Source organism: Phodopus roborovskii, unplaced genomic scaffold, assembly GCF_943737965.1.
Source record: "Phodopus roborovskii unplaced genomic scaffold, PHOROB, whole genome shotgun sequence".
Classification (NCBI taxonomy): domain Eukaryota; kingdom Metazoa; phylum Chordata; class Mammalia; order Rodentia; family Cricetidae; genus Phodopus; species Phodopus roborovskii.
In genome coordinates this window covers 27,730-51,082 of record NW_026125022.1, presented here as the reverse complement: position 1 = coordinate 51,082, position 23,353 = coordinate 27,730, and the positions used below count along the sequence as shown (strand labels likewise).

The 23,353-nt window shown below is 37.6% G+C and overlaps 1 protein-coding gene across 1 annotated transcript in view; it reads right to left on the bottom strand.

Moving 5' to 3' along the window:
• Positions 1-23,353, bottom strand: part of LOC127226707 (activating transcription factor 7-interacting protein 2-like) — a 40,466-nt gene that overhangs the window by 8,498 nt on the left and 8,615 nt on the right. Inside the window, 6 exon segments of the mRNA XM_051191181.1 lie at positions 999-1,072; positions 15,266-15,420; positions 16,949-17,047; positions 18,807-18,857; positions 18,859-18,942; positions 21,188-21,309. Of these exon segments, the coding sequence (XP_051047138.1) occupies positions 999-1,072; positions 15,266-15,420; positions 16,949-17,047; positions 18,807-18,857; positions 18,859-18,942; positions 21,188-21,309 (585 nt within the window).

The following is a 23,353-nucleotide window of genomic DNA, read 5'->3' as shown; positions in this document are numbered from 1 at the left end:
TTTCTCTGTGTAGCCCTGGCTGTCCCGAAACTCTCTCTGATCTTCAATTCACAGAGATCCGATTGCTTCTGCCTCCCTAGTGAGGGGAGGGGACAAAAGGCATGCCACCATTACCTGGTTACAAAGGGAATTTTGGGTAAGAAATTGTAGGCAAGCAATACAGCCATATTTAAGTTAGGAAAAAAGTTTTCTACAAAACCAGGTGTGGTAGTATGTGCTTATAATCACAGCATCTGGAAAATGAAGGCAAAAAAATCAGAAATTCAATTTCTTCCTTATCTCCACAGTGTTCATATCCTGTGAATGAGATGTCACATACACAAAAAGCAAATACATTTTAAGCTGTGCACTACAAAAACAATACATCTCATCTAAAAAGTTGTTTCTTTTAAACAAAACATTTGAAAAACTGTAAAACTATAAATAATTTTTAAGGATTTAAAAATAGTTAATCAAAAATAAACTTTAAATCTAAAATAGGTTATTAGCTAATAGACATAAAGACAAATTACCGCTACCACAAACAAATGGTCAGGACAAACAAAAGAGAAAATTTGATTTAAGCTGTAAATACAAGTCAATACAGTAAAGAACCAAAAGGCCTTAAGCTGATAATACCAAGATTAAAAGAAATGTCAATTTTATTAATGAACCACTGTTTTAATAAACTAATAATTTGTAATATTAGATATAAACTAGAAGATTAAGTACACAATTTTGTACCTTATTAAAAGATAATGGGGCTGGAGAGATGGTTCAGGGTTAAAGGCACTTGCTGCTCTTGCAGAGAAACAGAGTTCAATTCCTAGCACTCACATCAGGAGGCTCACAACTGCCTATAACTAGAGCTGCAGGGGTCAGTGTCCACTCTGGCCTCTCTGAGCATCCACATACTTGAGGTATACAGTCACACAAACACATAAATAATGAGAATAAAAATCTTTTCAAAAGACATTGCTCATTCTATGTTTCCTAATTTGATAGATCATAAAAGATACCTGTTGGATCTGATGTAATTGGAGTTGTCAGATTAGGTTTTTCCACGGAAATTAACATAACATCATCAGTGTTACTAGAATGGTAAAAAAGAAAAAAAAAAAAAAAAAAAAAAAAAAAACCCTGCTGTTAGTAATGATTAGGATTCCTCTAATTTTAGTGCTATTTAATAATGCTATTTATTGGAGGAAACTTGTAAGAATCAATTTTTTTCTTTCTACCATGTGGATCTGGGGCACAAACTCAGGCTGGGCAACAAGCACTTCTACTTGCTGAGTTGTCAGGGCAGCTCCTAACTGAACAACTGTGGGAAGAGAGATAAAATCAAATATTTAACAAAGTTCATTCATGATTCACAAGTACAAGGTGGGCTGGCAAGATGGGTCAGTAGGTTAAGGCACTTGATGACAAGCTTGATGATTTGAATTCAATCTCTGGAACCCATATGGTAGAAAGAGAGAACTAACTCCCATGTGCTGTTCTCTGACCTCCACAATAGACATAGTACACATCAACACAATTTTTTTTTTTAATTAAAGTACAGGGAAATCCAGTAAAACTTAGTAGGGCTATAGTCACAATAGTTATAATATAATATACAAATATACCAAGCACACAAGCATATGAAATAAATAAGTATCATTTCAATGCATATAGTTCTGTTCACAAAAACATTTATACCTGAAAAAAACTATTAAGACACATAAGGACACTGGCTCTTAAAAGATACATGACTCTGAGGCTGGGCATGAAGTCACACACCTGTGATCCCAGGAGGCAAGACTGGAAGAAACAAAAATTATAAAAGCATAGCTGCCACTATTTTACCCTAAGCCCAAAGGCCAAGTTTTGTTGCTATTTCAACTCTCACCATACTTTAAAGACCTAGGCTTTTAAATAAGAATTTTATTAAGAAAATGTACAAAGTGCATTATTAAAATGTTAGACTTTCTCATAACTCAAAATTATAACATTTTATGAGATTTCTTATATTTTTAGTATCTATATTCATGATTCACTTTGATTTAAAATTTACATATAAAGAGCTGAGGGTCAGGCATGGTGGTGTGCTTCTTTTATCCCAGCACTCAGGATGCAGAAGCAGGTGGATCTGAGTTCAAGGCTATCCTGGTCTACAGAGTGAGTTCCCAGACAGCCAGGGCTACACAGAGAAACCCTGTCTTGAGAAGAGAAAATAAGAACCACCTAAGAGTTACCTTTTAAAATTATTATTATTATTATTATTATTGAGCCAGGATTTTATGTGTAGTCTGGGTTATCTCATTACATAGCTAAGAATGACCTTGAAATCCCTAGAGTAAAGGCAAACACCATTTTCTCCCTCCATTTATTCTATACAACATTTAAAAAAAAAAAAATTTTTTTTTTTTTATAAATTACCATGGCATTTTTTCTTATAAACCAAGGGATTCCATAGGTACATGCTAGCTTGCACACTGACCTATGTACCTTTCCTTGCAAACACTGTCCTAATTAATTACTATAGCAGTAGCAGGTTCTGAATATAAGAAAGTGAAGTCTACCAACTTTGTTTCTGTTTTGTAATATCATTATTTAGTAATTTAGGTCTTATTTTCACAAGTTTTACTCAGTTTGCTCCTTTCTACAAAATATATACCATAGTCTTTTTAAGATAATATTAAATAGAGCCAGGTGGTAGTGGTGCATGCCTTTAATTCCAGCACTTGGGAGGCAGAAGCAGGAGGATCTCTGAGTTTGAGATCAGTCTGGTTGGTCTACAGAGTTCTAGGACAGCCATGGCTACACAAAAGAAACCGTATCTTGAAAAACCACAGTACATCAAACGTATACGTGTAAAACAACATCTTAACAATAATCATCTCTTTAAGTCATGAATATGACATCATTTATTTAGGTCTCCTATAATTTGAAATTACTTTATGGTCTAGTTAGGGCTTATGAATATTTTGGTTTACCCCTTATGTTCACTGATAGTACTGTAAAACAGTATTGTTTTAAATCACAATAGTTTTTTTTTTCAGACCAGACATGGTGGTGCTTACCTTTAACTTTGGCACTCAGGAGGCAGGGGCAGCCTGGTCTATATAACAAGTTTCAGCTCAACCAGAGCTACACAGTGAGACCTTGTCCAAAAGAAAAATTTTCCCATGTGCATTATACATGAAACCAAAAATATTTTACCCATCCTTGTCTAATTCTGGAAATCTGTATTGTTCTACATATATTAATTTTCCCCAACCTGCAATCAACACATATTCTTGTGAACTAAATGGATTAATCATGGTCTATTGGTACAAAGACATAATTTATCATAGGCAAATCATTGCAGCTAAGTAACAGCATCCACAAAAGTATCAAGAACAAATCATTGCTCAAGAGACAAATTATTCCTTGAGTATAATCCTATGTCTACAAATTCAAGACACATGCAAAAGCAGTTCATGGTGCTGGACCACCACCAGTTATAGTAGCAATGGTAAGACTGGTGGTAATTGGCAGAAAAGGCTTAAGGCAGGTAAGGTACCACTGACCTCTCTGTTTCTGTTTCTGACCAATTAAGTAGTCCAGGCTAGCTTGGACTTGCTATGTAGCTGTAGTTCTGCCTTCCTGCTTTCATTCCTTGACTGCAGGTATATACCACCATGCCAAACAACCCCTGGTATTTCTGAGAATTCAAAATTCTTGTTAATTCTGCTAGTATTCATGTAATGAGATATAACTTGGGACACTGGGATGGTCAGCAGGCCTGATGACCTTATATCCCCTGGGATACATAGGATAGCAGAATAAAACTAATTACTGAAAGTTGTCCTCTGTGGTGGTTTGAAAGAAAATGACTCCCAAAGGGAATAGCACTATTAGGAGGTGTGGCTTTGTTGGAGTAGGTGCGATCTTGTTGAAGGAAGTGTGTTACTATAAGGGTCTTTGAGGTCTCATATATGCTGAAGCCACACCCAGTGTCTGTGGGGAACCCCAGAGCAAAGTTAGCATCTTAACAGCCATCTACCTTACTACTACTCTCTTAGATAATAACATACTGGTAATTTTCCATTCCCCTATGACTGTTGTTAAGCATATGATGCAGCCTGACCCTGAAAGAGTCCCAGCTGCAGTCTTATCATATAGCAACTTGTCTTATAGCAGGACACCTGCATCCTTCTTGGAAGGACATTCTGCTCCCCTCACATCCTCCCTTTGGCCCATTCCCTCATTTCTCCATTACTTAAACCTTGTGGTTATATTCATTAAACGAGACTTAGTCAGAGCACTGTCTTGTCTCCATCTCTCCAGTCTCTTGTCCCCTCATTCTCACTCCTTACCTCAGGGTCCCTGTCTTGACCCCCAGGGCTGGGGTACATGTCTACCTGTATACCGCCATGTTGCACCATTATGATAATAATGGACTAAACCTCTGAAATGTAAGCCACCCTAATTAAATATATTTCCTTCATAAGAGTTGCCATGGTCATGGTGTCTCTTCACAGCAATGGAAACCATAACACATATACACACACAAACATGAAAAGATGTAATACAATGACATGTAACCTTTATGAAGCAGTACTATTGATTGTTACCAATGATAGGATTTTGTGCATGGGCCATAGCTAAAAGAAAAACTAGATAACCTTATGGTTTTCATGGTAATGTGAATATTTTTTCTATTTACATTTTATCAATAATTTCTCTAGGAAATGTTATTATATGGTAGATAAAAATATTATCAGTTCTAGAGACTAAATGTCTGCATCTGAATCTTAACTTGCCATTTACTAGTATACTTTGGTTTCTTTGTAAAACAGTTATAAATTTTATAGAGATTAAGTAAGGGCTGAAGATGTAGCTAGGTGGTAGAGTAGTTGGCTAGCTAGCATAATCAAGGTCCTTGGTTCCATATACAGCAAGGTGGTAAGAAGAGAAGGAATTAACAAAAAGAGAATTGAGTTTAAATAAGTAGTTTTAAAACTTTATAAATTTTTAAAGTTTTTTTTTTTTTTTTTAGTGTTTGTATGCTTTGCCTGCATGTATATACTGTGGGTGCCTGTGAATGGCAGAAGAGGGACCTCCCTAAAACTGGAATTACAGATATTTGTAAGATATACTGTATGTTGTGGAATATAAATATGCAAAGATGTACTGCATTTGTTTAACTACATAAAGATGTATTACATTTATGTTGCAAAATATTTGTTTATATAAAGATATACTGCATTTGTTTAATTATGTAAAAATGTTGCTGTTTTACCTTGCTTGCCTAAGGTACCTTATTGGTCTAATAAAAAGCTGAACATCAATAAATGAGGGAGGATGTGTATAGGTGGGACTTCCAGGCAGAGAAAACGAGGAGGAATTTAGGTGACAGGAAGAAAGAAAAGCAGAGGACAGGGATATTCCTAGGTCTAGTCAGCCAGACAGAGGAAGCAGATAAGTAGGACATACAGAATGAAAGAAAGGTAAAAAGCCCTAAGGCAAAACACAGATAAATAAAAGCAGGTCAAATTAAGTTAAAATAGTGGGACAAGCCTAAACTAAGGTCAAACATTTATAACTAATAAGTCTCAGTGTCTTTGAGAGCTGGTTAATAGCCCAAAATTTTAACTACATATGTTGGTGCTGAAAAAATGAATTCGGTTCTCTGAATAGCAAAATCTCTTACCTGCTGAACCATCTTTCTAGCCCAAAGCTTTACTATTATTGTGTGAGTGTGTTCGTATGCATGCGAATGCCATGGTGTGCATATAAGTCTGAGGGCCAACTCTATAAAATGGGATCTCTCCTTCCACCTTTATGTGGGCACCAAAATGAAGCTCATATTGCCAGGCTTTCAGCCAAGCATGTTTTTATTTAAGGAGCCATTTCACTGGCTTCTAAATGAGCACCATCTTGTTTTGTTTTAGAAACAGAATCTCTGTAGCCCTGGCCCTCCTGAATTTCCACAGAAATGTTTGCACATGCATTTTAATGCAAGATTTACTTCTTTAAGCAACACTAACATTTTAAAATTTTGTTAATCAAAATTAGTAAGGTGCTTTAATTAAAAAAAATGAACAATGTGGTACTGAGTAATGTTTATGCTTAATTTTCATCCTAGACTTTGTTTGTTTTTTTGAGACAGGGTTTCTCTGTGTATCCTTGGCTGTTTTGGAATACACTCTGTAGATCAGGCTGGCCTTGAAATTCACAGAGTCACCTGCCTCTACCTCCTGAACCTGAGATTAAGTATGTGTCACCACCGCCAGGCTCAAATTTCTTAAAGATATACGTACTTTGGTCTTCCCTATGAGCTTCTTCAGCTCAGTTATTATTGCATTTCATAGTTTCTTCACATTCTAAACATAAAACGCTTAAGCTAATCACTAAGAAGCACAGAAAAATAACAGAATTAATCAGAAACAAAAACAACCAGAAACCTCTGGCCTTCTCTAGTAGCAGCATGATTCTATGGGGCACACGTTTAAAAGATTATCTTTTAAATATAATTTAAAAGATAAATTATTATGTAGGACAGCTTATGCTGGGGCCCTCATTCAAACAATTTAAAAGGCTATATTTAAAAACTTTTCAACTGGATCCTGCTGGTCCTGTCTCCCTGTCCCCATCAAGAGCACCCTTGGAGCTCTGATACACCCCCACCCATCCCCACCGCGAGCCTATCCCCCCTACCCTGTGCCCTACCCTACCCACGGTCCTGCCGCTCTGGTTGAGCACTGGGACAGAGGGTGGAGCCAACAGTCCACCCTACTTGGGAGACTTCTTGGAGCAACTCTGAACAAAGGAGACCTGACTATCCACTCGGGACCACCCGTAATTTCCACCAGCTTGGTCTCTGACCCCACCTTCCGTCCTCTGCTGGAGTCCTGGGCCCCTCCCAGAGATCTGCCTATCTCTGCGGGACCACTGTGAGTACCTGCTGGCATCTTCTACTGGATCCTCATCCTTGACCCCATCCCTTGGTCCCTGTCTGCGGAGAAACCTCCTAGAGAGCTTGGACCACACAGAACTACAGATATTGAATCTCTGACCCACATAAGCCCACCGGGGATGTACCATAGAGACAGGGGGAGACCCCAACAACACCTACTGGAAGAAGCAATGGGAAAAAGGCAATACAAGAAAACACCTAACAACAGAAAGACAAGCATTACCACCACCAGAATCTAGGGAATCTACACCAACTAGAATGGAACACAACAACAAAGCAGAGGAAGCAGAAGGGAACGACTTAAAAATTACCATCATAAAAATGATAGAGGAACTCAAAGAAGATGTGAGAAAAATCGCTTAAAGAAATGGAGGAAAAACAAAAACAAAAAAGTGGAAGAAATGAACAAATTCCTTAAGGAAAGTACGAAAGCCAAGAAAAAACAATTAAGCAGGTGAAGGAACAGTTCAAGACTTGAAAACTGAAATAGAGAAAATAAAGGCAACACAAACTGAAGGAATGCTGGAAATAGAAAAACTGGGCAAAAAATCGGCAACTACAGACACAAGCATAACCAATAGAATTCAAGAGATGGAAGAGAGAATCTCAGGCGCAGAAGATAAACTAGAAGAAATAGATTTATCGACCAAAGATAATCATAAATCCAACAAATCCTTAACACAAAACATCCAGGAAATGTGGGACACCAGGAAAAGGCCAAACCTAAGAATAATAGGCATAGAGGAAGGTGAGGAAGCCCAGCTCAAAGGTGCCGAAAACATATTCAACAAAATCATCGAGGAAAATTTTCCAAAACTGAAGAAGGACATGCCCATGAAAGTACAAGAAGCATATTGAACCCCAAATAGGCTGGACCAAAGACAAAAGACCCTTCGAAATATAATAATCAAAACACCTAGTATACAGAATAAAGAAAGAATATTAAGAGCAGCGAAGGAAAAAGGACAGGTAACATAAAAAGGCAGACCTATCAAAATTACACCTGACTTCTCCATGGAAACCCTCAGGGCCAGAAGGTCCTGGATAGATGTTCTAAAAGTATTGAGAGAACATGGATGCCAGCCTAGGCTACTATATCCAGCAAAACTCTCAATCACTATAGATGGAGAAAACAAGATATTTAATGACAAAACCAGATTTCCCCAATACGTATCTTCAAATCCAGCCCTATAGAAAGTACTGGAAGGAAAACTCCAACCCAAGGAAGGTAACTACGCCCACAAAAATGTAGGCAACAGATAATGCAACTACACCAGAAACCAAGGGTAAAGCAGAACTAATATATTCACAATACCACTGCCAACAACAAACCTAAATCAAACAAGCATCAACAATCGATGGTCCTTACTCACCCTCAACATTAATGGTCTTAACTCACCTATAAAAAGACACAGGCTAACAGAATGGATACGAAGACAGAATCCATCCTTCTGCTGCACACAAGAAACACATCTAAGCTTCAAAGATAGACATTACCTCAGGGTAAAGGGTTGGGAAAAGATTTTCCAATCAAATGAAAATAAGAAGCAAGCAGGCATAGCTATCCTAATATCTAACAAGTTAGACTTCAAACCAAAATTAGTCAAAAGAGATGAAGACGGTCATTTCATATTCATCTCAGGAGAAATCCATCAACACAATGTCTCAGTTCTGAACATCTATGCCCCTAATACAAAGTCACCCACATTCGTAAAAGAAACACTACTAAAACTCAAAGCTCATATAAAACCTCACACACTTATAGTGGGAGACTTCAATACACCACTCTCAACACAAGACAGGACCACAAATCAGAAGCTCAACAAAGAAACAAAAGATTTAACAGAAGTTACGTCTCAATTGGAGTAAACAGACATCTATAGAACATTCCATTCAAAGACAAAAGAATATACCTTCTTCTCTGCTCCACATGGAACCTTCTCTAAAATCGACCACATTAATAGGTGACATAACAAACCTCAACAGATACAAGAGAATAGGAATAGTCCCCTGCATCTTATCGGACCACCATGCTTTACAATTGGAATTCAACAACAACACAAATAGCAGAAAACCTGCAAACTCACGGAAACTGAACAATGTGCAACCACACCACTCCTGGGTCAAAGAAGAAATAAAGGAAGAAATTAAGGACTTTCTAATATTCAACGAGAATGAGGATACAACATACCCGAACTTATGGGACACCTTGAAAGCAGTGCTATGAGGGAAGTTCATTGCACTAAGTGCCCATATGAAGAAAATAGAGGATAGTCACATAAGAGCATTAACAGCTCAACTGAAAGCCTTAGAACAGAGAGAAGCGAATTCACCCTGTGGGAGTAGATGCCAGGAAATAATCAACTTGAGGGCTGAAATCAACAAAATAGAAACCAGGAAAACAATACAAAAAAAAAAAAAAAAAAAAAAGAAAAAAAAAATCAATGCAATGAAGAGTTGGTTTTTTGAGAAAATCAACAAGATAGACAAACCTTTCTTTATCCAAATTAACGAAAAAGCACAAAGAGAACATGCAAATTAACAAAATCAGAAACGAAAAGGGCAACATAACAACAGACACAGAGGAAATCCAGACAATTTTCAGGTCATACTTTGAAAATCTGTATTCCACAAAAATTGAAAATTCAAAGGAAATGGACAAATTTCTGGATAACTATCACTTACCAAAATTAAATCATGAACACACAAACAACTTAAATAGACCTATAACCCACAATGAAATAGAAGCAGTCATCGAAAGCCTTCCAACCAAAAAAAAGTCCAGGGCCAGATGGATTCAATGCAGAATTCTACCAGACATTCAAGGAAGAACTAATACTACTACTCCTCAAACTGTTCCACAAGAGAGAAACAGAAGGTTCATTGCCAAACTCTTTTTATGAGACCACAATAACCTTGGTACCCAAGCCTCACAAAGACACAACTAAGAAAGAAAACTACAGACCAATATCCCTGATGAACATCGATGCAAAAATGCTCAATAAAATACTGGAAAACCGAATTCAAGAATAGACCAGAGAAATCATCCACCATGACCAAGTAGGCTTCATCCCTGGAATGCAGGGATGGTTTAACATACGAAAATCTATCAACGTGATCCACCATATAAACAAACAGAAAAAGAAAAACCGTATGATTATCTCCCTAGATGCTGAAAAAGCCTTTGACAAAATTCAACACCCTTTCATGATAAAGGTCTTGGAGAGGTCAGGGATAACAGGAACATACCTAAACATAATAAGAGCAATATACAGCAAATCAACTGCCAACATCAAACTGAATGGAGAAAAACTTAAGCCAATTCCTCTAAAATCAGGAACAAGACAAGGCTGCTCTCTCTCTCCATATATCTTCAATATCTTACTAGAAGTTCTAGCTAATGCTATAAGACAACAAAAGGAGATCAAGGGGATCCAAATTGGAAAGGAAGAAGTCAAACTGTCTCTATTTGCAGATGATATGATAGTTTCCATAAGCGACCCATTAAACTCTACCAGGGAACTCCTACAGCTGATAAACACCTTCAGCAAACTAGCAGGATACAAGATAAACTAAAAAAAAAAAAAAAAAAAATTAGTAGTCCTACTTTTTTCAGACGACAAAGAGACAGAGAAAGAAATCAGAGAAACATCACCCTTTATAATAGCCACAAGCAACATAAAGTATCTTGGTGTAACACTTACCAAACAAGTAAAAGACCTATATAATAAGAAATTTGTGGCTCTAAAGAAAGAAATTAAAGAAGATTCCAGAAAATGGAAAGACCTTCCATGCTCTTGGATAGGTAGGATAAACATAGTAAAAATGGCAATCTTGCCAAAAGCAATCTACAGATTCAATGCAATCCCCATTAAAATCCCACCACAATTCTTCACTGACCTTGAAAGGATAATAAGCAACTTTATATGGAAAAACAAAAGACCCAGGATAGCCAAAACAACCCTATACAATAAAAGAACTTCAGGAGGCATCACCATTCCTGACTTTAAGCTCTACTACAGAGCTATAGTTCTGAAAACAGCCTGGTATTGGCACAAAAATAGACAGGTAGATATTAACCCACACACCTATGAACACCTGCTTTTCGACAAAACAGCTAAAATTATACAATGGGGCAAAGACAGCATCTTCAACAAATGGTGCTGGCACAATTGGATGAGAGTGTAGAAGACTGCAGATAAACCCATGTCTGTCGCCATACACAAAACTGAAGTCCAAATGGATCAAAGACCTCAACATCAATCCAGCCACATTGAACCTCTTAGAAGAGAAAGTAGGAGGTACCCTTGAACAAATTGGTATAGGAGACCGCTTCCTGAACTCCAGGATCACAGGCACTGAGAGCAACAATTAATAAATGGGACCTCTTCAAACTTAGAAGCTTCTGTAAGGCAAAGGACACAGTGGACTAGACCAAACGGCAGCCCACAGACTGGGAAAAGATTTTCACCAATCCTATATCCAACAAAGGGCTGATCTCCAAAATATACAAAGAACTCAAGAAACTAGTCAACAAAACACCAAATAACCCTATTAAAAATGGGGTACAGAACTGAAGAAAGAATTCTCAATAGAGGAAATCAAAAAGGCTGAAAGACACTTAAGAAAATGCTCCACATCCTTAGATATCAGGGAAATGCAAATCAAAACAACTTTGAGATACCATCTTACTCCTGCCAGAATGGCTAAAATTAGAAACACCAATGATGACTCATGTTCGAGAGGATGTGGAGAAAGGGGAACACTCCTCCACCACTGGTGGGAGTGCAAACTCATACAGTCATTTTGGAGATCAGTATGGCAGTTCCTCAGGAAAATGGGAATTAGTTTACCACAGGACCCGGCAATCCCCCTCTTAGGCATATACCCAAAGGATTCACATCCATGCAACAAAGACATCTGTTCAACTATGTTCACAGCAGCACTATTTGTAATAGCAAGAACCTGGAAGCAACCTAGATGCCCCTCAATTGAAGAATGATTAATGAAGATGTGGCACATCTACACAATGGAATAGTACTCTGCAGAAAAAAATAATGGTATCTTGAAATTCGCAGGCAAGTGGATGGCACTTGAAGAAACCATCCTGAATGAGGTAACCCAGTCACAAAAAGAGGAACACAGTATGTACTCATATATAGATTTTAGACCTAGATCAAAGGATCACCAGCCTATATATAATTCACACCACCAGAGGAACTAGGATACAAGGTGTATTCTAAGAAATTCATATAAAGTCCCTCACAGAACTTGGAAGGGACAAGTCCCCCAGAGCACAGGGGAAGTGGGGGGGGCAGCGAATGGAGAGAGAAGTAGGAGAAAACGAGGGGGAAGAAAGGAAAACATGTGCAACCAGGAAGATTGAGCGTGGTTAGGAACAGAAGACAGGAAAGAGAAAGAGAGAGAGAGAGAGAACATAAAAGAGGGAGCCAATACTGGTTTGAAGATAAACTTGAACACAAAGAAAGGTCTAGAGAACTACAAGACTGCTCCCAACCACCAATTTGAGCTTCCGTGGAAAGGCTATCATAAATGCCCTTCCTGGAGAGTGAGATCAACAACGAACTTATCCATGGAGCCCTCAACTAATGCTTGTTGGAAACAGAAGCAAACACCCATACATAAACACTGAGTCGAACTAGAACCCAGATGCAGATGGAGAGGACAATACCAGGCTGCAGAAACACATAGAGACAGCTTACCTGAACAAGGAGGAGCTAACAGCCACTAGACTGATAGCTGGGAAGCCAGCATAGGACTGACTCAGGCCCCCCTGAATATGGGTCTCAGCCAGAAGGACTGAGCAGTCTAAGGGACCTCAGACAGTGGACCCAGGATGTATCCCTGGTGCACAAAAGGACTTTACGAATACATCCCCCATGGAGGGATAACTGCCTTAATCTAGAGACAGGAGAGAAGTCCCTACTTCAAATGACCTGTCAGATCTACATGACCCCAACTGGATGGCATTCCCCTACATATGGAATTGGGGTGGGGGGATGGGAGGGTGGTTAGAGTGCATGTGAGAGGGCAGAGAGGGTAAAAGGGAGGGAAGAAGGGATGGATAGAGGGAGGGAGGGAAGGAGAGGGAACTGGGATCGACATGTAAAATAATAAATTAAAAAAAAATGCTTTGACTCCAAAATTTAAGTTCAAGGACAAGTTACTGGGGAAAAGGATTTCTATTTTTTGTTTCCACAGAAAATGAAAAGATGTGGATTCCTTCCAGACTAATGTGGTTTGATCAAGCCAGACCACCTGAAACAGAGTACCAGGTGATCTTACATTCAAAATAGCTGGACAAAACAGCCTTACAGACTACAGCCAGGATTTCTGAATCTTCTTCGAATCCCCCATGACAGCGCCCCTTATCAGCAGGAAGTAGTTTGGAAAGAACAATGCCCAAATTCCCAAATATTGTCTATAAATGTTTGTTTTCATTTAAATGGACTTTGTTATATAAAATAAATTAAAAAAAAAAACTTTTCAACTAAGACAATTAACAAAAATATATTTGATGCCTGAAGGGCCAAGGTCCTGAGAAGAGGGTGCAGCAGTAAGGCTCTGATGCCCATCACTGTTGCCACTCACAAGGCATTTGTCTTTGCCATGCAGGAATGCTAAGAAACAGGTCAAAGGTGCTCAAAAATTACAGTGGATTAGCATGGAGACCAAAATCACAATAAAATATCTGGGGGATAGTGGTGGGGAGAAGCTACAGAATATACCTGGGATTATAAGTGAAACTTTAGGTGTGTCTTATAAAGACTATAGATCAGCTTCATTGTGCTCAGTCCCTGATGCCTGAGTGTTGTATCTATCACACTCATCTAACTCATCTAAGGCTGTATAACAATCACCTTTCAACAAAACATATCCTTATTTCTATGGGTATAGAAGTAAAGAGTACTACAGTTAAGGGATCCTGGCTCAGGGTCTCTCATGCGGAGGTTAACTCAAGCTGAACTAACCCAAAGGTTTGACCAGCACTACTACTTTTACAAGATCGTTCTATTTGAACTATTAGAATTTTGCGGGTAATTCTTCATTTATACAATACTTTAACACTGATTTTAGCATCAAGGTTCATTTCTCATAAAATGAATTTAATAAGCTTTTTTTCATATTCTTTGGTAAGAGTTTAATGTTTGTATCATTCCTCCTTACATGTTTTCTAAAACTCACCTTCTAAGGTGAGATATAGTGGTACATGCCTTTAAACCTAGTATTCCAGCAAGAGGGTAGCCCAATTTACACATCAAATTCCAAGCTAGCCAGCCTATAGAGAGCTGTCTCAAAAAACAAACAACAAAGCAAACAAATCATCATGGCCAAGTTACATGTTTGTTACACTATCTGCATACTTTGGAAAGGATGTGTAACTGCCATAAACAGCAACATAAACTGCAGGTTGTTTCAGTATACAACACAAAGTGAGTGAGTGTTAAGTACATAGACACAGTTGTCTGTGAAGTGACTGTACAGCAAAGCCTCTGCTTCTTTACAGGCATCAGCAGCACTTTCCTTTTCTGTCACTTCAGAGGTTTCAGAACATGCTGTCAACAGTGGCAGCCGCAGACTCAGTGACTCTTGCCTTCATCATCTAAATGTTTTCTTCATAGATTCCCCACTTAATACCAAAATGCAGGCCTCTACACATGATTAATAATAAAAATGCTTCTTAAAAACAAGGTCTGGAGAGAAGGCTCAGAGGTTAAGAACAATTATTATTCTTGCAAAGAACCTGAATTTGGTTCTTAACACCCATGTTGGGAAGCTCACCACTACTTGGAACTCCAGCTCCATGGGGATCTGACACTCTGCTGAAGTGCAATCATGTGCACACACAAACATACACATAAAATTAAAATCATTAAGAATGAATGAAAATGCAGGTCTAAATAGTATGGGTTACTAGGGTAGCTCCTAAAAAGTCAAAACTGTATGTTAAGTCCCAAATACCCAGGCCAGCCAGGGTAACACACCCCCCTGTCTCAAAGTCATAAAAACAAAAAGACTATCAGTATGTTCTACTGGGGGAAAGCACTGAGCTAAGCCAAATGACTTCATGCTTCTGTGCTTGTAAAAACACTCTTCCTAACCAATCCCAACCACTAATCACATGATAGAAATGGGAAGTAGCACAACAAAACCTGTTTACCTGACAATTCAAAACCTGAGTGCTGCTCAAACAACAATAGAAGCTCAGAGAACCAATTGAATTCCTTCAGATTGTAGATGTGGATATGAAGTTTTAAGCTACTTTATGTTTAACTAATATAACTAAGATAAATAACTATGCATTTTTATAGCAATACCTACCTTTCAGAAACAAACTCAACACAAGCTGATGACAAATTAATTCTTGCATTCTCTGAAGACTTAAAAGGCTCAGGATTCACAGAAGGCATTATTTTACTTAGGCTTTTAACTGACTTTTGATTCACACTTGAATTCATGACCTCTGCATCTGTAACCTGTTAAATGGATGAGGAAAAAGCAGGTGAAAGGAAGGTAAAATTTCACATGGAAGAATCTTGCATATAAGTAAAATATTAAATGTTCTGTACTTCATTGACTGATGATCATAGAGTTGACTTCTCTGCCAAAATGAGTCAGGGAAATAAACAATGACATTACAAACCTAACACTTTCAAAACAGGACAAATAATGAAATATTAGACAACACCTTATTTCTAGTAGTCTAAGTTTTAAAAAATAAAAGGGTGACTTTAACTTCTAGTTGTTAATTTATTTAAACCTTGGAGTAAAATGATTGACTCCATGCCTCAACTGAGAACAAACATGGCCTTTTGTAAGGGGCAGCATGAAAAATAAGCTAGACACACAGAAACAGACACACACATACACAGAGAGGCAGAATTTTGAAGTGCTATTTAATACTAAGTAAATCAATTTTACATGTGAGTATGTTCACATACCACTGGGAAGCAAAGTAGAACAGTGTTCCTTTCATTTCCAGGGCAAGGTAACATGGATTCACTTTCTCCCTCTACACTCTTTAACAACATTATAGACATGTAAAGGATTCAATGGATAATCATAAAGCAAAGGAAAAAATTTAATGAAGGGAGACTGGCCGGAGACCTCATGACCACAGTGAATATACTCTATACAGCATACTAGATTGTAAGGATACCAGACATCTCTCCATTCCCCATTCCAAATATGTAGTAGTGGTCGGTGGTGACTTGACCCCAATTTCATAAACCATAATAGCTCCTGGGTGAACACTGGGGCAGTGGAAGTCTAACTGCTTGCAGCAACAATAGCAAGCAGAGTCTAACCACAGACCAATCCCCAGAACAGTAGCTAGCCAAATCTACTTCAAAGGCAATATTGCCCTCTTCCCACATGTAAGCCATCATCAGGGCATAGACTAGCAATAACACTTAGCTCTTCACCAGCAAGCTGGCAGACCAAATCTACTGTGATTAAAAGCACAGACCAAAAGCAGTGGGCAGTTAGGAAGTACCTGCAGGGACCAACAGGTAACCATGGGGAGCCCAAAGAACAAAGCCAAGCAAAAGAGCATACAAAAGCCATGAAAGTAAATTGTTATTGAAGCTGCAGCTCTGAGGAGGCCAGGATGTATATACTAAGCCTAAGTAGAGTACCCATAAAAGGTGGCAAATACCATGACATTTTTGGTCCTTATAAAGACTAGCAAAAGGTGGTAGCTGAATGTATCCTTGTATCCCAGAACTGTTTTTCCGGTCATGAACCTAATTTTTGAGTTGTACCCTGGATATGCTAAGAATTTCCCAGATCAAGTCCTGGCTCCTTTTTGTTATAGTCTCTCCTTCCATAGCACTTCTGTATTTTCACATTTAACTTAAAAACAAACAAAAAACAAAACAAACAAACAAAAAAAACAAGAAACCACCGTTGTTATCTAAGCCTTCTGTCCTTGTTTGGAAGTATATTCACATCTTATGATCCTACAAGCCAAAAATTTTATAACTTCTGTGTATTTATACAAACCTTACAGACTGTATTATTGGGTAATGTGTTTGGTTCCAAACAATCTCCTTGAGATGATAATACTGTTTTGATACGTCTTTGAAGTCTTCTGATTTTTATCTAGAAGAAAGAAAACTTAGGTATCACACCAGGATACTAAATACTACAAGTGAAGAATGAAAACTATTTGAGCAAGTAGTCTTGTAAAATCTACTCAAATAAATGAGAAGGCCTTCTTTTCCTTCATTTTTTTTTCATGATCCCAGGCCCCAATCACTCTCAGTAGGGAATGCCTTCGATTCTTTCATTCCGTTAGCTAGCATCTTTACTTTTTAAATTTTACTTATTAATTTATAGATATGGTCTGATGTATTTCAGGCTGGCCTTAACAACAATGTCCTTGAATTCCTAGCTTTCCTGTCTCTATCTCTGGGTAATGGAGTTGTACATCAGCATATCCTGCTTATGTATGCTATGTAAAACATGGGAACAAACTCAGGACTTACTGCTAGCTAGGCCAGCACTCCACCAATTTAGCTACATCACCAGCCCCAGTGATAAACTCTTATACCATCAACACTTGCTATCCATGGAGGAATGGACCCAGGTCCTATAAATATGAAAATCAGCACACATTAAAAATATACATACATCCGCTTGTGCACTTTAAATTATCTTTAGATTACTTACAAGGACTAATACAATGGGAATGCTGTTACATAGTTGTTACAATGTACTGTTCAGGAAATAATATCCAGACAAAAAGATGGTACACATTCAATAGAAACATTTTCCCCAAAATATTTTCAGTCTGTCTGTGGTGATGCATGCCTTTAATTTCATGGCAGGACAGCCTCTGGAATTGAGAGACCATACTAATCTATATAGTGAATTCCAAGACAGTCAGATAGTTGAGGCTAGGTAGTGAGAACCCAAATCGACAACAAAAGAAAAATCAGTCTGAAGTTAGTTAAGAACAGACACAGAACTCAAAATGTGGATAACTGATAAATGAGGCAGTCAGCCACTTAAGATAGTTAAGAACGGAAGGGGCTTGTTTAGATGGTTCATGGTTCCAATTCCAAACTTAAGAGGACTTTAAAGAAGGAGGATATAGAGTTCAAAGCCAACATAGACTACACATACCCAGATCCAACCTCAAAAACTAAACAAAAAAACCAAGAAAGATAAAAAACAAGAAATTTAATCTGTCTGCAATAAAAATGATGGAGGTTTTAAAAAAAAAAAAAAAAAAAAAAAAAAAAAAAAAGCCAGGTGTTGGTGGCAGACCTCTTTAGTCCCAGCACTCAGGAGGCAGAGGTAGGCAGATCTCTATGAGTTCAAGACCAGCCTGGTCTACAAGAGCTAGTTCCAGGACAGCCTCCAAAGCCACAGAGAAACCCTGTCTCCAAAAAAACAAACAACCCCCCCCCCCCAAAAAGCCCAAAATCAATCAAACAAAAAAACTAAAAAACAAAATAAAACAGATTATGTAAGCTCTAATAAAGCATGTATCAGAATGAAAAGAAAATGACTACATACTACAGATAACCATCAGACACAGAATGTCTACTAGGACTAAGATTATTTCTCAAGCCTTAAATTAAACTAGTAGGTCTTCTTTTATTGCAGTGGTTCTTAAGCTGCAGATACTATCTTAGATATCCTGCATATCAGATATTTATAGTACGATTCATAACAATAGCAAAATTATAGTAATGAAGTAGTAACAAAAACAATTTTATGGTCTGGAACTGTATGTATTAAAGGGTCGAAGCATTGGGAAGGTTGAGAACTGTTTTATTTAACCCCATTCCCAACATACAGGGTCCGAATACATTCCACACAGAAAAGGAAGAAAATGAAATCAGAAACTTACAAAGAGTTCACCAGCTATTGCTTCATGCTTATTCTTGCACTGGGTCTTCCCAAATGCGTTCATTCAGTTCATTCAGTTTTTTATCAAATAGATTACAATTTATCATGTAGATCTCCTGTCGAATCCAATGTTTAACCTAGAAGTTTAAAAAACAAAGCCAAAACATGCAAACTTCAAAACAATTTTACTTCCTACTTTTTATTTTTATGTGTATTAATTAACGTTTCACCTGCATGTATGTATGTGCACCATGCAGAGGCCAGAGAGAACATCAGCGCTCCTGGAACTAGAGTAATAGATAGTTATGAGCTGGCATATGGGTTATGGGACTTGAACCAGGGTCTTCCTTGAGCCATCTCTCTGATCCACTCCTACTTTTTTTTGGTATTTTTCATTAAGTAGTCTCAGCTAGTCTGTAATAGACCAGACTACGCACAATTTCAAAGAGCTCCATATACCTTCGCATCCTAGGTGCTGGTTTAAAGGTGTACACCACCATGCACAGCTTATTTTCTACTGCTTGAAAATTGCTGTACTCTTTCCTGATTTTTTGTGGTTTTTGAGAAGGGTTTCTCTGTGTAACAACCTGGCTGTCCTGGAACTCACTCTGTAGACCAGGCTGGCCTCAAACTCAAGAGATCTGCCTTTGCCTCCCAAGTGCTGGAATTTAAGGCATGCACAACCACAGCTCAGCCTTCTTAATGTTTTATAATGACAAAACTGCTACATATTACCATACCGGTAAGTTTTATAAAAATTGGATATTAAATTTTGCATACCACGTTTAATATTTAGTACACAAATAGACATATTAGAAATTAAATTCATCCTCAAAACATTGACTTCAATTCATATAGTTCAGTTGATTACTGTTTACAATTGAATACCACAATAACTATAATGAATTATAATCAGACCCATCAAAACAGAACTTCTGAGTAAAGCTTTCCTACTAGTACTAAAGATTATATTTCTTCCCCCTTTTGTTTTTGTCTTTTGTTGTTTCTTTCAAACAGGGTTTCTCTATAGTCCTGCATGGCTGTCTTGGAAATTGCTCCAAAAACTAGGCTGGCCTCAAACTCAGTGATCCATCTGCCTATGCCTCCCGAAAGTGCTGGGATTAAAGGTATGCACTACCATGCTTAGTCTGGAAGATCCTATTTCAGTTCCTAGTTGATCAGACAGATGGACCATGAATAAACATAATTGGGCAAAACTGAAAGCAATAAGTATATTTAAAAGTTTTAAAAAGCAGTATTCCTAGGTAAGTTTGGAAGAGGAGATATGTAATTTGAATGCATCAAGACTCTAAAATAGACCACAGGGTTGCTTGAGTCTACAAAATAATAATTGTGATGTGATCAATAAACAGCTATTGCTGCCAATCGAAAGAAAAAAAAAAAAAAACCCATGACTAACACAAAATATTTTGCACTATCAAGTAAAGCTCAAGGTCATCCCATGTTTGACTTATACATTGGGTAGCCTATTAATTAAAAAGTCTATCTCTTTTTACAAGACTTTTATAGATTCATAATTCTGTAGATTACCCAGTCTGGAACCATTCCATAAAATAGAAATATATTGGTAATATAAGCAATTTCACTCTTAAATGTTTTTGTTTGAATTATGACTTGGCTAGTTTACATCAACTAAACTAGCTAGGGAACCTCAACTGAGAAATTATCTGCATAAGATGGAGATGTAGACAAACAAGTCTGTACAATACAGGGCTTTCTTAATTGGTGATCCATGAGGGAGGGGCCAGCCTATATGGGTTGGGCCTCCCCTTGGCTGGTGGTGGCACACACCTTTATCCCAACACTCAGGAGACAAAGACAGATGGAATTCTGTGAGTTCAAGGCTAGCCTGGCCTACGAGTCCCAGGATAGCCAGGATACATGAAGAAAACTTGTCTTGAAAAAAAAAAAGAAAGAAAGAAAGAAAGGTGGCTAAATAAGCCATGGAGGACAAGCCAGTATGCACTCCATGGTTTCTGCATCAGCCCCTGCCTCCAGATTCCGGCACTGACTATTTTCCTGGATGATGAACTACGATATCAAAGTATAAGAAAGATAAACCCTTTCCTCCCCAGCTGGTATTTCATAACAATAACCTTAACTAAGATAACTAAGAGATATTGTAAAGGTGTGAAGGTGTGTGTGTGTTTGTGTTTTGAGATATATTCGAGGGAAGAAAGAGATATCAGATCCCCTAAGCTGGAATTATAGGTTATGAGCCACCAAAAGTAAGTTCTGGGAACTAAACTCAGGTCCTCTCTGCAAAAGTAGCAAGTGCTCTTAACCTTTACTTTCTCTCCTGCACTTTCAACACATCCAAAGTGTAAGTTCCTAAAGCAAATATTTAAAGCCCAACATTACCTGTTCTAGCAGTGCTGTATGCCTTTCCAGAGCTACACAACCATTTTCATTAATTTGCTCTGAAGCTTCCATGAACTTAACATTTTCTTTGTTTTCTGAAAACATCTTCTTTTGATTATGGCCTTGGGGAGATAGAAAGATTATAGGTAAAAATATTCCTTCTTAAGAAGGAACTAAAAACTCTAATTTAGGAAGTCTAATCAAGTGGAAAAACTAAAATATGCCAACAGCAGTGCTTAAAAGTTTTAATTAATAATTTTTTAGCTAGGCATGATGGTGCATGACTTTAATCCTAGCACTCAGTACTATATAGCAATACCCTAGTTTAAAAATACATATATTGAGCTGGGTGATGGTAGCACACACCTTTAATCTCAGCACCCAGGAGGTAGAAGCAGGTAGATCTCTGTGAGTTCAAGGCCAGCCTGGTCTACAGAGCTAGTTCCAGGACAGCCAGATGTTACAAGCCTATCTTGAAAAACCAAGTAAATATAATGGCATAAAAAACATTTCCTTTCTTTAAAAAAAGAAATCTTGGTAGGATTCGGGTCTCAGATATAAACCCATTTCAGTCTTTTTTTCATAGGGATAACCAAAGGAGAAGGAGGTACACAGTTCAAATTATAGCATTTGGGAGGTGAAAAGACAATAAAAAATTCAAGGCCAGACTGGGCTATGAGACCTTCTCTCACCAAAACAAAAAATATGAAAAAACAAATCCTTCTGAACACATAATCCAAACAAAACCCTAAATAAACTGTATATAGTCACTTAAGGAATTCATTACTTTCATTAAGTTATTCAGCAATTTAAATTATCTTTGAAATGATAAATACAAACAAAATAGTCTACATTGTGTGTATATGTGAGCATGCCCTAATAGTGAGTGTGGAGGGTAGAGGCATTCCTTGTGAAGTTCTCTCCTCCCACCTTTACGTGGGTTCCAAGCTTTGAAGAGAACACCTTTATTTGCTAATCCATCCTGCTGGCCCTAATCAGCATTTATGAACCAACATAAAGATCCTACTTCTAATGATATTTGTTTTGCTATTTAATGATTTTATAACTTGAGCACTTCCTTTTTTAATTACTTGGTTTCTTTCTAAGTAGCTCTCCATTGTTGGGCATATGAATTAACTGCATCTCTCATTTCTATTTGGCATATGATCTATAAATCAATTCTATGGAAAAAATAGATTCACCAACAATTTAATGTACCTGTCCTTTGGGAGACTTACAAAGCTCCACCTCCCAAGTAGCTATTGGCGGTTAATATTTGCAGAAGGAAGGGGAAGGATTCAATTTACTGGTATATCCACATCAGTAAGATACCCAGGATCCTTTATGCCTTGTCTGGCCTCAAATTTGCTTTGTAGCTAAGGATGACCTTGAACTTTTGATCCTTCTGTTTCTACCTTTTTAGTGCTCCAGATAACAGTATGCACACACAACACCCAGTTGATGTGGTACTGGGGACTGAACTAGAGTTTCAAGCACACTAGGCAGGCACTCTACCAATTGAGCTACATAGACGTCCCCAGCCTCATAACTCTTTTCAACAGAATTTAGTCCTGCCTGATGCCCAATCCTAGCACTACAAATAAAGCCAATAATTAACCATAATTTTCTCCTTTAACAATGTATATTGCCATCTCAGAATCAAGAACAATTTACAAACAAAACAGTTTGAAAACATAGACATCATTTATTTTTTGTCCTATCTATATGTACTCTATTTTTTGTCATGTTTGATACTTTAAAATACCCTTAGGAAAGTCACTATTTGAATTTCTCCAAAAGACATAGAGTTACTATACTATCAAGGCCAAGTAATGACTACCACTTGAGTATGCACATTCACAATTAAAAAGACCAGAGTGACAGGTCCCACTGTATTCTTTGGTTTTCAAAATAGCATCAGCACAATTACTAGAGAAGACTGAATTTACCAAATTAGGTTTTTTCTCAAGAGATAAAGTCTGAACTCAAAAACATAACTTTGATCTTTAGGCTCTGAAGTAAAGTTTGCTTCTAAATTAAAAGCTATCTTGTGGGTTCTCTTATCATCTAAAGTACTCTGGATTATAGCACTTATTTAACACCTATTTAACACCATCAACTTTTTAATATAAAGTTATTGTAATTCTCTTCATGTTTAGAAAATGA